Below are 17,102 nucleotides of genomic sequence, written 5' to 3'. Positions count from 1 at the left end.
ATCGATTTTTAAATAAAACTGCCAATTTCAAGGACTATTAGACATAGATCCAGTTTTCACAGGAGCTTCTGGCATACCATTTTAGCTCCTGAAGTAGAAGTCTAGAGTGTTGTTTAAAACCTTGCCAAAATAACTTTGCCGTTTGGCTTAATTTTAAGTTTTACCTTGGTTTGCTTCTCTTCCTTATTTATTTCTCACTATATTTGACTGCTGATCATTATTAGTTGCTTTATACTTTAATTTGGATTACTTTTTTGAGAAACGTTATTACATGACTAGATCTGCATAACTCCCATTCTTAAGGACTATGTTTCTAAAAACTATTTTGAATTACACCTACAGAAGATTTCATATTCCATATATTCATTCCGATATCAATAAGAGAAACTGCTTCAAATATTAATTTTACTGTTAGTCACTTAATTCACCTGCAAACTTTATATCTAATGACTTGATTTCTCAAAGAAGTGTATTGGTCAGTGAATTACATGTTACTAGAGAACCAGCCCTAAAAGACACAGACAACTTCTTCTAACATTTGAATAAATGTTTATAGAACTGACAATACAAATGGGTATTCAAGATTTAAATGCGAAATACATGCAGTCTTCCTTTTTCAGCGCCTAAGCGAAATAACTTTAATTTAAATGGTAACTTCACTGGATCCCATGGGTCGGTAAGTAAATTGAGTTTGTAAATATAGTTTCTTTAATGAACTAATGACGTGCTGGGAAATTATTCATCAGTAATCTTAACTAATCATGCCTGTAAAAGTTCAGTAGAGTCTGTTATTCCATTCCTATTTCAATTTTACGAAATTTTCCGAAAAATAAAAAAAAAATGTCTTTCAGAAAACATTAAAAAATATATCTGACAATAAAACTTATTTTTGATTAAAATGGTAGTTACCTTCAGCTATTACGCTAGGAACATGCAAAAATACTTTAATTATGTGAGAACCTTTTAAATTAACTTTAAATACTACTAAATGCTATTAATCATTTGAAAAGCAAGGTGGTAATTTTTTGTGAAATAATAAATCGTCTTATTTTGTGGACGTAAGGTATTCGTTTCTGAGTAAATAAACGGAAACTTACTGGAACACTTTTAAAGAGTAACCAATTAGTAAATCTGTAAGGAAAATATTTCCATATTTCTCGAAAAGAGAAACACAAATATTGCAAATGGAAAATATATTAACTAAGTCAAAATTTAAAATTCGATATATTTTTAATTCACCAATTTTTTTCCTAAAGTATCTTATAGTTTAAGTCACTTTCAAGAAAAAAAGAGTGGCTATAATTAATGACAAACTAAAAGATCTTTTACTAGCTTTTATATTTTACTAGTTTAAAGCACTTTGTATTTTCAGGAACGACTAACATCCATGTCTGTGTACGGTTTTTAACCCATTGTTCAAATATGCAGAAGTAAACCGTTCTTTTATTAATAATTAACAAACTTCAGTCTCCTCATAACTGCTTATTTTTTCAGTCCTACTTATATTTACTGAATCAGTACTATAGTCTCTTGACTCTCTCTATTTGTTTACACAAATGTAAACAAACTTAAAATTTATATATATTTATTTGTACCTCTTGTGATTGCCTTTTTTTAATAACAATAAATTCGATGCATTTGTTTTATCTTTCTGCTTATTGTTACAGCCAACTTATTTTCAAATCCCCTTCTTAACGGAGTTCGCAAAAGACCTCATAAGAATATTTGCATCTCTTGATTTCTACGTAGAACAGCTTGTATTGTTTTTGGTCATTTTGCTAAAATAACTAAGAGCTGCTTATAAAAATTTTAATGACTTTTAAAATAACTTTTTCTGCACAGTTTTTGGAACTCTTTCGAAATGCATGGCTGCAATTTATGATGTTTGATAGTCCGTATTTTAATGCAAAGTATGATAGTGTGTAATGAAATATACGAGTGTGCTGCATTCTTCCTGGTCGATAATAATAGGCACATAGTTTACGCCGCAAACCCAACACAGGCAAACAAAAATACAGTTAAAATATCAAAAAGCAAAAGACTAAAACATCGATTAAAGCAGAAATATTGTCAAAGAACATCAAACCAAAATTCCCAGTATTGTTCTATTGTCATTTATAAAATTCATCAAATTATCATTGTGTGGTAGTGTGTATTTTTCTGCAAAGTACCATAGTGTGCACTTTTTTGTAAAGGAGTATAGTACGCAAGACAATATTTCGTGCAAAATCAGAGTTTATCGAAGAACTCATTTTGAGTGATTAAATAAGAAACAAACAAATTAAATAAGAAACAAAATATTTATATATAATTTTAATTTATATTAAAATATTCATGAATTTAGTTAGTTTTAAAAATAACTTTAGAGAATTTTATTTACATTGATCAAAATTATTGGAAATAATAAAACATTCAGAAACAAACACACAAATTTTTTATCGTAACCGATGGCGTGAGTCATTTTTGAAGTAGTGCAGCTGCTCTAAGTCACGTGATGCGTGATTTGCCCAATATAAACATTCATTTTCCTTTTTTACAGAACGTGTGAAAAGACGAACTTTCGTTAGGACTTGAACTTTGCGCGTAAACAATATATCTTAAATCTCCCACTTTTTTCTTTCGTGTGTGTTACTTCATTAATAATTTGATGTTCGTCTTACTTCATTGTCTTAATTATTAACTCCGAGATGTTTTTAGTTACACTGAGGGAGAAATATCTTTCAGTATTTTATATTAAGACCATGGAAATAATGGAAGTATATATCGGGAAAAATACTAGAAAATGAAAGTGGTAATTCCAAAGAGATGATTTAATAATAGTTATAAAATTAAATAATGGTTAATGACATATTTTATCTACCTATTAAATATTTAGGTTTATAATACATCCACTAACAATACATATTTTAACTATATATTTATCATTCACTCAATTTTGTTCTATATTAAAATCTACGGATATTAATAGATAGCGAACAGTATTAAATGACCGTTATTAACACTGTAAAGTTTATCGTAAGTTTTTCCAGTTATCTTTAGTTAAAGCTACTTTCCTATCTCTCCTAATTTCGCCTTACAATTTCCCACCAGAATGTTATTTTTTTTTTTTTATTTTTTTTTTAAATCGCGATTAATGCAAATGAGGAAGAGCCACTAACGAACTAAGTTAGTGGAACTAGGTCGAAGTTCCACTAACTTCGTTAGAGAGACAGATATTCTGACTAGTGCGCGTTTGCCATTTGGCTACACTCTCTCTAAGCTGGCTCTTAACATTTAATGGCCAACTCCTTAAAATTTTGATAGCTTCGGATCTATCCTTTTAGTTAAGCATTAGTTAAGTTTTATTTCTTAGTACTCTTGAGTTCAAGCCCAAGTGGAGGTTTTCTGTACGCTCTAAGAATGGAGCCGACTGCAGGACTTTGGGATCAGGAAACCTTCATTGTGTAAGGGGAATTGAGCGAGATAGTCTTAAAACTAACGTTTGAGGTGCACTAACTCATAACAAAGTGATTGATCAATTCTTTATTTACGAATCATCAATTTATTCTGATATTTATTTTGATGGGCTGAGAATGTTCCCTGTACCACAATTTGAAGAAATGGAGCCAACTGTTTTCTTTTGAACAGGACAGAACCTTTGTCATAGAGTTACACATGTGCGTTATTTTCAAACTTCTCAGATCACAGGAATAATTTTTATGGCAAACCCGTTTTCCAGATGTCATACACTTAACCTCTTTTTCTAGGGATACCTGAAAAACAGAGTTTATGCTGTAGCGATTCGACCCATCGAAAAATTAAAAAAATCAAATCACCACAAGAACAACTACCGTGAGTCCGCAAATGCTTAATAACCTCCGGAAATCAAGAAAATAGTACTTGATATTCTCTGAGCAACTATTGGTGCTCATATTGAAGTATTTTAATATAAGATTCTTTGAAGTGCTGAATAATAAAATTCAGTCAGTTGTGTTTCCCCACATATCTTATCCTGTATTATTTAAAACATATCTTTATTCAGTGAATAAATTATAAACGCCCTGTAATAGGGGAAAAAGGTTTAAAGCCAAGCAAAACCTAACGTTCAGTTATAAAATAAGATAAAAATAACGTTACTCGAAACAACTCAAATTATTCATTAAAAATAAGATGCTAAAAATTAGCTTAAAAAGTCTGAAATTCAGATTTTAACGATAGCCCAAAAAGGTTTGCTTAGGTTTTTTACGTTCTCGTTTAGCCTCGCAGTCTACCAGTCTTCACTTACACATGCTCCTGCTAACTCGCCCTTTTTTTCTTGTCTTTTTAGCTTTATTATTAAGCATAATTTTCTTTTTCTTCGAACTTATGCCATTAGCAGTTTACCAAAATCATAAAACGTTTAAAAGTTGCTTTACAGCATATTTTCCGAATTTCCGATGAAGTGTTAAGTGCCGCATACATTTTTATATTTTTCCAGTCTTTTCTCAGTTCGTCATATCAATATAGAATTTTCCTAGTTAAGATACCTAACAAAAATTGTTTTTCGAATTAATTATTATTTTGTGTGCTAGCTTTATTTATTGAATATCAAGCTCTTCGCGCATACGTCGCATAAAATTTAAGCAAATTCAGAAAATATTTAAAGACAGCATATCTTTAGAATTCCCAATAGAGTGTTAGAGATTGTCATACGTATTTTTATATTCATTACATTATTTCTTTAAAAACTAGCCTTTGCGTTGTCAGACGCCTAAAACAGTTATTATATAAAAAACGAAAAGTATATATTGATTTTAATACGTCCAGCTACTGTAATTTAATAAATATATTGGATATTACTAATTAAACATCTTATTATTTGAATGCATGTTTGTTTAAATAAATCACATTAAAAAGTAGAAAAAATATTCTTAAAAATTGTGCTTATTACTTTTAAATCGCTTATTATATTACTCAATAATACTCCAGATAAAATTTGAAAATACCTTAGCTTTTACTGAATGGCAACACTCTGTCTCGTGGAAGATACCTTAGCTTTTACTGAATGGCAACACTCTGTTTCGTGGAAGTCTTTTATTTCCGGCCGCGGCAACACATTACTTTCATAGAGCGGATTTTTTAATTAAAATTTAAATATTTAATTAAAATTGAAATATCTTACATTTTTCGAATGGCAACAGTTTCGGGCTGTGGAGATAAAAAATGTTTTGGTTTGAAAAGTGCTGCCACTGCTTGCTTTCAAATAGGTCAGTTTTTTAATCAAAATTCATTAAAATTTCACCAAATACGAAAATTATTTTGAAACAAGTTTGAAATTTTAATTCGGTCTTCCAGGTGCACATATTCGGTTGCAGGCCTACGCTATTCAAAAGTTGATGACTCTAGGTACCGCCTTTTTTTCACAATGAAACGAGCATACAAACATGCAAATTGTTCACTATTTAATTTCTTTAAAAATAATACTGGGATAAAATATTTGTTGGCAGAAATTTGAAAAGTGATAGGCTTGCCTTGAAGGACCGGTTAAGTAATTAGAATACATCTAGGAAACAAGATTAATGAAGTGTTTTCAAAATGTGAATAATTTAATAAGCCGTGCAAGGAAACATTGTGGTGTCCACATCAGATTGTTTTCTTTGAATAAAAGTAAAACAGCAAACTAAGTTAGAGGAACGCTTTTAGTTATAAAACTAAGTAAAAATGTATGAACAAATCAGGTTATATTACAACAAAAACATCAATATTAAAGTAGCTTGCAGGAGTATAATATTTTGTCCTGACTCGATTTACGTTGAAACAAAATCAAAGTAAATACATGAAACATCTGTTAAACTCAATAATACAAAAATGACTATTATATAATGCATTTAAAAAGCACTTCATCATACCTATGACAGATATAAATGAAATTAATTACAAAAGTTTGGAATATAAAAAGCATAGATAGAATAGATACAAGTTAAAGTCAAACAATAAAATTTCAACATAAATATAAGTTAGCAAAAATAAACTTCGAGGGGAAAAATTTCGTGAAACAGTAGTGGACTGAGAGTTCTTCTCGAAGACAATTGCATCTTATTCGGAAGGTTCTGAATCATTCTCCTAGGATAACATCAAAACTTAAAATAAAAAAAAAATCAAGTACTAATTATTGGTTCCGAAAAATGTCGCATATGCTATTTAAAGGTATTACAGAAAAGTTTGAAATAAACTGTTTGTCACAAGCAGCAAACAGAAAAGAATTGAAAGTAAACTGTTTGTCATAAGGATAAAGACTTATTTTAAAATCGTTCTTTCTATAACTACGTTTTATATATAGTTTTTTTTAACTTGTTTGATTAGATAAATTTAAGAAAAATCATTTCTCGCATCGATTTCACACAGTCAAGAAAAATAAAGCTAAAAAAGGTTTGTCATGATTATTCAGAAACGATAAGATAAATTTATCCTTTTTTTAATGTCCGGGTGCTTTACAGATAAATATATCTTAAACGTGCCTATTTTCAACATAGGATATAGGATGTTTTATACAAAACGCTCAAGTGATAGAAGTTAAATAGATATTTTTATGTTCTAGGTTTTTATTTCCCTTACCGAAATCAAAATTTTAATGATAAATTTCATTAATTTCCATTTCATATATTACATAATTAATTATTGAATTGACATAACTAGTAATTGAATGATCCATTGTTTTTGATTGCAAAGTTTACCTTCATTTTTAATGATCCCCACAGTATTCATTCGGTACAGGACTGTGGAAAAAATTAAATAAACTAAGAATATTGTACACTAAACCTAACTTAATTATGGTGAATTCCAAATATCATCTACAATGCAATATTAAAACATTAAGCTCTGTAAATACGCTTTTCCATCCTAAACACGACGAAACTCTTTTATGTCAAATTAAACTGTTAATTACAATAAATCACAAAAATATTTTTGAATAACTTCAGAGCAATACGACGAAGGATTCTGCTAAATCCGAAAACCTAAAGAAAACAGAGTTAGAAATAGGAGAAACTAATTTGATATAAAAGTTTTTCTTTTAACTTCCGCTCACTCCATCAAAACTTTGTGAGATAGATAATTGCAGTAATTATCCTTTTTAATTGAATGTCTAGACACTGAGTAAACGACGAATATTCTAGACAATCAAAGTGCTTAAAAGTGTAAACACGTACGAAAAGGAAATGAATTTATTCTAGCTTTTTTTAAGCTATTTTTAAACAATTCACTTGTAGTTGGACTGCGAACTATAGACAGGAGTTTCTCTATCTTTAACAATAGCACCCGTATTTAATAATTTTATGCATAACTATGGTTTAAAAGCGTACTATATCCAAGCAGTATCGTTTTTTCTAAATATGTCCAAAAATAATTATGAAATTTTGAGGCGATGGGAGTCTGCTTCTGTAGGTATTTGTGATGCCCAATAATGAATATGGCTAAGATGAGTAAATTCAAAAAATATACTTTAATTTTTATGTATATTTGAACATTACAGGAAATCCCGATCAAAATGAATGGAACGTATCCATTTTCTATGAAGTTTTCGGATGGCTTCGGCAAACTATTCTTTAGCAGTACTGCGGACGCATTTATGGGCAGACTGGCCACAGTTTCTCGTTGCTGGAGAACCGTCAGTCATGCATGTTCAATTTCATCTAATGAAAAAATATATTATCTGATTCAGCTGTTCCTGCAGAATATCATCTGTTGTTTCTACAGCACAGTGAGCTTGTGTGACACCCATTGAGCCCAAATTTCATAATCAAATATAAATTATTAAAAAAAAATTAAGCGCCACTATAATAATGACAAGTGCTACTTTCTAAAATTCATTAAAACATTTATACTGAATTATAGAACTTAGTATGTTATGGATCGAATTATGCATGGTACAGCAATCCTTCATTTAGGGTTAAGAACGACAATATTCTGAGAAGCGTTAAATCTAAATATTCATTGAAAATGAATTGCAAACTTGCGAATGCACAGCAAAAAGCGTTTGTATACAACTTGTAAGTGCAGTGGGGTGATCATCGTGAAACGGAAGCATATAATGCATCATATATTTTAGAATAATGCGAAAGATAATGATATACCATGTACAAAACAATCATTTTTAAGCGAAACGCCAATCATTTTTATGCATTATATAGTATAAATTTCTATAAGTTTTGAGTAGAATAATTTCAGACTTATTTATAAACATTTCAAGTTAGATATATTATAAATCATGCATCAGATGCATTTTCTTTTCTTGCCATCGATAATAGACGCAATCCATTTGGTATAACTAAACGCTCTTAGCCTGTCTCCCAGATCTGTCCTGGGAGGACAAGAAGAATATATCGTACATATTAAAATTACAATAAATGGATATAAATGATTCAGAATGCTAGCAACGATGCTGTTTTAACTGAATAAATGAAGGATCTTATGAAACGCCGATTGCTAACACTTCTAAAAATTGGCAATTTTATGTGTTACATAGTTGACAAATTAAAGATCTTAGCCCTCTGGAATGTGAAAACTTACCATTTTGCCTGAATTATAAATCTCCTTTTGACGTAACATAATGTTACGTAACGGCGAGAAAAATTAAACGTTTTATGCTAAGACGACCAACCTGTGGCTCTTATATAAGGTGCTCAGAAATCATCTGGCAAAAATGTTGTAAAGGCAGATAGAGACTGTCGAAAAAAGCAAATGTTATAATATAATGTGAGCGACAAAATGGTGCTTTCGAAGTGCTACAGGATACTGCTGACACACGATAAAGCGTTCAGCTGACATAAATGTTCGTTCCTCTACCGGATTGCCTGCGGAATACATCGCTAGGAATGTAAACCTCGCCGACAAGGGTTTTATCTACGGTGCTGCAGTTAAAACGGAGAAACTCATTTATTCCCACCTCCTTTGAGCAACTGCTCCACTTCCATCTAGAGTTCTACAGATAAAATGCGTATTTTGTGGTAGTATCCATCACAAAGAAAAATATTTACAATGGAACTTACGATTGCCTTCGTCCTTGAGTGTCGAAAATTGTAACTAGAACATCACTGTCTAGAATTTGCCATATGCAACATGGACATTTAAAGTTGACTGGATCATCAAATTCAATAGAAAGATAACAGAGTCGAACGTTGTTTTAAAAAGAATGACATTTTCAAATCTTCAGATTAGCGTAATACTATGATACGGCACGACTTCGCAAAGGCTACTGCAGATTTCATGTGAGAGGAATTGACATATAGACGTCTAATGTATAGTCAAACAAATGGGAACGGACGTGGATTACAGAGACTGCACTGTGAGGGATTACCTAAATGTTACATTCCATGCCATTCTACTTTTGCTAATGTTGATAGAACAGTACATGAAACCGGCTCCTTTTCTATCTCAAGAAGACATATGGCATGTGAGGGAAGCATGCGAAGCCAGAAATGGAAAAGCGTGTGTGGAGAGCATTTCAGAGCACCTGTCACAACTACAAGACTGACATTAGAGCAATTGACATTAGAGTTTGTCACAATATGCTGAAACAATAATGCATATGAAGCAAGCATGTTGCTCCTTCGCCAGCAAGATGTGCAGTCTTTAAGTACAGTTGACTACCCTATCGGTTATCGTTTGCAAGACACATGCCCTAAATGCCAACTAATGATCCGCAGTGTTCCACCTTACTCGTTTTAACGGAAAGGCATTTGCAACATTCGCAACGAATCCATCTGGGCTGATAGCAATCCCTACGTCATTATATCCCTACGTAAAGGGAAGCAAAGCTTTGCCATGAGCATCTATCTGGAAAGGTTTCCTTCGTAATTGTCTGTCAGACCCTTAGTAAATCCTCGATTATCTGACTGGCGTGTCATGACGTGCTTTTCTGGAATAAATGCTGTCCGGTTTGATGCTCAATTCACCACCTTTAGTTTATGCATCATTGAATTCCAGCATACTACGCCAGCGTGGTTCCACACTTTCTGAATGAAACATACTCCAGAGGTTGGGATAATATTTTAGATGTTTTTAGTGAACCAATGACTTGGTGACATGATGATCGTATCTTAAGCAACTGACCTTCTTATTATTCAAGATACCTGTGTACTTCATACAAAATCTCATCAAGAGAATCGTTGTTGCAGCAAAGGTGATAAATACAACACCAGGGTCTACGAAAAAATGAACCAATGTTTCATTCGTCGGTGTGAACTGTGAACCTGTACCCTTGAATGACAGCCAGAGCGTATACTGAGCCTGTCTCTGATATGAATGGGATTGGTGAAGTTCTAATTTTGATAATTATAGCTTTTTGTTTCTTGAAAAATTAGCTTAGACATTTAACGTTACTCTAAGTGGACTGTGGCTCTATTTAACAGTGTAGATGTTGGTTTTCGTGAAATCATGCATAATTAAAAAATATAAAGCATTATGAGGCAAGTAGAAACAGCGATGAGAAATGCACAAGTTCTACTTATACATGGAAAGACTGAGAAGCTTCAGTTGTCGAAAATTGCATTGCTATGGAGTAGGGGCTCTCTGTTTAGCTAATGGTCTCAGATTTAAGTTCCAAATAAAGAGTTTAAGAAATGTATCGTATATGAAAAAAATCATTTATGTTAGACCACTTCATCAATTGTAATCGTTGCATAACTCTCCTGATTCTACAACTCTCCTGGTCCTGTTTCTGATTCTAATCCTGATTCTGCAAAGTAACCCAGTCATTTACGAAAATTAGAAAGCTGTTAATTTCACTTGAATGCATTATGCAAAACTGAAACCTGTATGATTCTTCTTAGACTGTTTATTTACGAAAAGGATCTTTTATTCTGACGCAAAATTTATCGTATCAAATAAACGAATCTTAAAAGCTATTTATATGGTGACACAGATATTTTCCCTGCGAATTTAAAGTAAATATATAATTTTAAGCTGTAAAATTTGTGTATATTATTAGTATTCATACTCGTTTTCGCCATATGTGTAATTTGTTAAAGTTATTGATATTGCTTTCATACTTTTACATATGCGAAGTTTTTGGAATTGCTTTAATTCTAAGTAGTTTAGTTTAACTATTTAATGATGCATGTTTTCATGCTCATTTACTGCCAAGTATTCGTGCTAATTTTATAGTAGATTGTTGTCCCACCCTTTTGATACCGTGCATATCAAAATTTTTCGTTTACTCCCAGGATGTACCATTAAGCGAATTTTTACATTTAATTCTGTAACGCGACTTGCATATTACAATCTGCATCAAAAGTAACACTGAACTACTACAGCTAAACTGAAATGATCTACTAAATCAAATAAGTAATACATAATTTTCTTCACGTCTACATGGATATTTTCCCACATACAACCATTTTTCTATTCAAAACATACATTCACACAAATATATCAAAAAGTGAAGATCGGTACTTACCTGATTTCTGAAGAATGCTTTTCGTTTCTTTTGCTTCTGCTGTTAGCCTTCATTTTATTTGGGAATCATCATAAACTATACAGTATTTTCTCTATATTTTATACATGAAGGTGCACAAATATATCACTGAGCTAAATAATAGGGTTAGTAAATAACACATAGGATTAAATCTGACTATGCCTGGATCCAAATCTTACACATTGAGAATAAACAATGGATAGCTGAAACTTACCCACTGGCACAACACGATAGATGCACGGATCTTTCTGCCTTCCTATGCTGTTGGTGCCCCAGCAAAGCAAGGCACCGTATCCTAGCATATTCTGTGGTGTGTAGAAAACTGTGCTTGTTGTCCCTTCGGTGAGGAATTTTTTAACTTCGATCATTTCTACGGTGTTATTAAGAGCCCAGTTAAACCGAACATCTGTTGGATCTGCTTCAACTTCGCATGTGATATTTAGAGTTTCTTGTTTTGCTATTCCAAAAATTCCACCTTGTCCGTATTTGCAGACGGGAGCAACTGTTTGGAGACACACAAGAATATACATTAAAATACTTATGTTCGAAAGCATTGAAGCCATAACATATAAAATTTTTATTTAATATTTAGCGTAATTGTTGACATAAACACTAAATAATGTATTCCTTTGTTTCTAAGTAAATTGCGTTTTTGTAGTGCATCAAAGACAAATAACGTTACTTCATCGAACAGGAAATCAATTCCACTTGGGAATGGAGATTTTCAATCTGTATACGCCTAGGCAATTATTCTAAATAATCCTGTGATCAAAGCTTATTCCCTCAGAAATCTTGTAGGAGAATGCAGCAGCGGTGAAGTCAAATACGCAGTTAAAACATTTTTGTTATAAATGTGCAGCAGTTAGGTTAAGAAATGTAAAATACTTGCATTACAGCGGATTTCAGGATTTCAGTACTAAAGTAATAGTATTACTCTACTGATGAACTAATATTAATGCTTTGTAATATTTACAGCAGAGGTAGAAGTTAATACAAGGTCTGTCCCGAAAGTAATGCGCCCATTTTTTTAAAGAAATTTATTGAACTTATTCGTACAATTACTCAAAATTCTTTGAAATACTTTCCTGCTTTCACACATTTGTTCCAACGCGTTTTCCAAGCTTTATATGCGTCCTGGAAGTCCGTCACAGGGATATTCTTTATCAACCTCGTCGTAGCATCGTCGATGTTCTCCAGGGTCCCTAAATGCTGTTCTTTGAGGGTTTCCGAAATAAAAAGAAGTCGGGTGGGTACAAATTAGGAGTGAAGCAACGCAAAAGTTTCCGACAACGCTTTCTCAGGTTTGAAACAAAACTTTGCGTATCGTTGTTCGAGAGTTTTTTTATCTTGATTTCGACCGAGCACTCGCACAAGGGTTCACTGAAACAGATACTGTGACTCTCCAGGAGCTCGGAGCCAATTGGAGTTGGTCGAGCTGTGTTTACAAGACTCCACTCACTCTTCCGCGTAAGGAGCAACGCTGTGCGACGGCTCCGAGAAGTGGCAGCAGAAGAAAATGGGGCGCATTACTTTCGGGCAGACTTTGTACGGTACCACGTCTAAATGTCATTGCATCACTGACTTGAAGGCGATGCATATTGCATAGTAGATAGGAGTAAAAAGATAAATAACGCGCTTGATGTGCTATATAAGAATGCGCTTTAATAATATGAATTTCTCTTATCTCTCACATACTATTAGGAGAATACGGCAATCGATTAATACAAATTGAGTAACCTGTTTAAGTTGATATTTTCCATCATTTTTAATTCGGATGCCAAACGTGGGGTTAGAAGAAATTGAGGGAAAAGATTTGACCTCGTGCGAATTAATAAAACTTTTCGAATTTTGGAGGTATATAACGTATACATAAACAAACATACTGGGGAAAAAACTGACGTGAAAGTAAATTCTTCATATGAAATTAATGTCAGTGTAGGTTTCAGGTTCAATTATTTCTATAGAATGTGCCAGTTCTTTCCTTTTGCAATACATTGTTGCAGAAGGTTTTTTAATGCATTTTATAAATGGGAAGAAAATATGAGATACAATTTCTAAATTTCAGGTTATAATTTAACAGCTGGAAGAAGAATTTGTGTTTAATAATTAAAAAAAAAGGCACAACTTATAAAAATATAAACAAAAACTGGATTCTGATACTCATATTTAGATTCCAGAGGAAACAATTTAAACTTAAAGGGTTATAATATAGATACTCGTTTAAAAATAAACCTAAAGATATTTCAGATTCAGAATAGAGAAGGTTAGATTATTGAATATGCCAAAGCACATGATGCCTACGTGCCTAAGAAGAAGGATGAATTCGTGAAGGACGTCCTGAGAGAAACTGGCTCTTATTTAGGTTATACACTGGAAAACCCACGAAATTAAACATGTAGGTAGCCCATTTACCATTGAGTTCCAATTCCAGTGGAAATAGCAGTATTCAACGGTTTTAGCCAATTGTCTAATAGAGCCTCAGTTTACACAGAATCACGTGATTTTTCCTTTGACATGATTTATATTTTAGCTATGATGTTTCGTTTACGATCTTAAGATTATTTCATGAGTTTAGATAAGATATGTCCGCGTTTGTCTATATAAAAAAATGTTAGAATACCTAATATGGTTCAAGATCAGAGACATGAAAGATACGAAGCTCTTTAAAATTATATGGAATTGTCAGATCCCTTCGTACTTGTTTTCTTGCTGTAAGTGGTTATCACTCCTCCGAGAATCCATCTCGGCGCCGTGGAGCAGCGCCAAGGGAAGCGGCTAACGGGCCCGCTTACCAAGCTGCGGATTGCTTGTCAGTATCATGAGGTATCATGAGCAGATCTTGTTGGTACATTTTACATCAAGCTCAAAAGTTGTACTCAGTAGTACGTACATGGTTTCGGCTCGCCGATGCCCGCAATAAGGTCACCATTGTCGTGACAGGTCTGAGTGAATATTACAGACGGTGATAGGGCGTACGAAGCGTCTTGAGGCCAAATAATTCCAAACAGTGTATACATGGTTATCCAGCTAACAAATAATCCTTGGATTTAAACTAACGAGGATATAGCTAGTTTTTAATGTATTTTGTTGCGTAAAAGCTCAACATTCCTCTATAGTGGCGCAAGCAATCAGAGGTGTTAAACTACAACTCGACAGCGCTTGGATTGACTCAAATGAGTCTCGTGCTTCTCTCTATCTGCCCTTTAACATTCTGTGTTATGTCACGTGTATGTCAGGTGTTTGCTAAATTGCCCAGATATCGCCCAGCTGGTAAGAGTTGGTGAGACTAATTTTTTTCTCCAAATTTGAGGAGGAATCCTCAAAAGTCGCTGAACATTTCGAACACACTGCGACATTTTCGTCCGGTCCATGTTTAACTATAACTAAAAATATATAATTGATGATCATGTTGTAAGGATCTTAAGTTTTACTAACGTTTATTTTATTTTAAATCTTTACTATCACTTCTTATTTTCTACTTCCGGCCAGAATTATAAGCGTTAAAGTATTTATGCAAAGTTTGTCTGGCGAACGCCAAGTATTTAAGTTGTGGCTTTTTGCCAAGCGAGAGAGAGGAAGCAGTTAGTCGAAGCAGGCCGCTTACCTTAGAAGTTTTACTCAGTTGCTGGTTGCCTTCCAGGCCAGAGGTTTAATCCTCTTGATAACTTTAAACGTATTGTAGTGTTCACAGTTCTCTGTACTACATACGGCTTCCTGTTAATATAAGGCCAATCTTCCACGTTTATTATTTTAAAGTTAACTTAGAGTTTAGTTCTATTTTTATATTTTTACGTTAGACCCCAAGTAGCGGGCTGTGTATTCCGAAGTACGGAAGTTATTGTAAATAGAGAAAAATAAAGGGTTTTGTATACCCTTCTTGTGTATCCTGTTTACTTCCCACAGTTTTGAACATAGCTTTAGTAAGCTCTCTGTTCCGAGTCAGGTCCTTGGATGTTCCCGAAGAAGGTAAGACGGAACATTGAACCTGATAATGTAAGCTGTTTGTAGCTGTAACCGTAGTTCGGACCTCGTACCTCTTTCCAGTAATTTCGACAAGCAGAAACTGCTAGAATCATATCGGTGTTCGGCTAGAAACTATATAAGACTGGATAGAGCATCTGCACTCAGTAGACAATTGAGAGTTCAGTGTGAGGGCAGAGTACTGAGACACCTCCGGATTAGCTTCGCTTTGCATTGCTTTGTGTTTAACGTTCTTAGTAGTTTAAAGTATAACTACTGATTTTACTCTGTGAAACTGTGAAGAGTCGCACGACTATTTTACTGTAAAGAATTCTACGGATGTAAAAAAAAAAAAAAAAAAAAAAAAAAAAAAATGTACGTACTACTCTGTGAAGAGTTGTACAACTATTTTGGGGGAATGTTCTAGAACCATAAAATGCAATGCTTTTGATAAAAATAAATTTTATCAACCAATCAGCGGACCGTGGCATTCAGACTATTACGAACCCGTACGCATGCATCAATATAAATCCCAATTCGCAATTCAAACCTACAAAAACACTAGACAAACATTCAGGATTCTAATATCTTACATTTCAGTATTCTAATATCTTGTCTATGTCATGCGCTATTACTGTTGTTTTTCCCAAATGACATTTAAGTTCATTTTCTGATTGCTCCGCTTTTTTTATTTTTCTTTCAGTTTCATTATTGCCGCTTCTAGTTTTCAAACGTTTTCGAGAAAGAGAGAACCTTGTCTGACTGCATTCGAAATCAATAGAATTTTTCCAAAATCTATGCCATTCTAGGCTGGCATGTTTTTGTTTAGTTTTAAATTTTTTAATCGATTGTCTGTTTTGTAATTAATAGCTACCTTACTTTCAATAACTCCACGTTCTTGGAGCATTTTGCTGCATATTTCTCCAGCTAGACATCAGGTATTTGAATTACAGCTTGTTTCATGAATACGTAATTTGTTCGCATTATATTAATTAAAGAATTTGTTTTTCAAATTAAATGCAGGAATGCATTTTAACGCTAATTTAAAAGAAGGGGGAAAATCGTTTTTATTTGCTTGCAATCAAATATTTGTAGCAATGCTTCAGTGCCCTATACTGCATGTATGTATATTCCTGATTAAAAAAGCGCTTTTTTTCACCAATTACTAGCATTGAATCTTATTTTGAAAAATAAAGACAAAAATTCTTATTCATTTGACTCCGTTTATAATGCCCCAGGAACAACTCCGCTTTCATTTCTTTTAATAGCGAATTTTAAGTCAGATAACAAGATGCTAATAGAAACAAACTAAAATAAAATAAGGCATTATTAGGTTTCTTTTTTAGAGCACTGACTTTTTTATGAATATAGGAATTACAATAAATATCTGCATACAGAAAACTAAAATGCCTTAAGGACAAATATTAATGAGCATCATAATTCTAAGAACGTTCCATTTCCACTTTTTTCACTCAAATAATCTTTTGTGTGACTGCATCTTGTTTTATTTACTTTCGTTTTCTTCTTGCTAGTTAGCTCTCCTAATATAATGCGCAACTTAATAAACAGCTTTCATAGTTTTTGACTTACTGTTACTGTTACTTAATTTTTACTGTGCAAGTTCTTTTAAATAATATATGTCAAAACAATTTTATGAATATTTTCTTAAAAGATAAAAACTATCAGTAACTATAATAAAACCAGAAGAGGT

General features: G+C 32.9%; 1 protein-coding gene across 3 annotated transcripts in view; it reads right to left on the bottom strand.

The window, feature by feature from the left end:
* LOC118195157 (protein turtle-like) overlaps positions 1 to 17,102 on the bottom strand; it is a 1,209,650-nt gene that overhangs the window by 345,311 nt on the left and 847,237 nt on the right. For all 3 annotated transcript variants that reach the window (XR_015043000.1, XR_015043001.1, XM_085823517.1), the window contains exon 8: positions 11,646 to 11,933. Coding sequence is in view for 1 of the 3 variants with exons in the window: in XM_085823517.1 (XP_085679643.1) it covers positions 11,646 to 11,933 (288 nt within the window). In the remaining 2 variants the exon portion in view is untranslated. The remainder of the gene's footprint in view (positions 1 to 11,645; positions 11,934 to 17,102) is intronic.

Source organism: Stegodyphus dumicola, chromosome 9 (assembly GCF_044657685.1).
Source record: "Stegodyphus dumicola isolate Sdum_Otavi_A_Nest chromosome 9, ASM4465768v1".
In the NCBI taxonomy this organism is placed as follows: domain Eukaryota; kingdom Metazoa; phylum Arthropoda; class Arachnida; order Araneae; family Eresidae; genus Stegodyphus; species Stegodyphus dumicola.
Note: the sequence above shows the minus strand (reverse complement) of the source record. Positions and strands in the feature narration are given on the sequence as shown.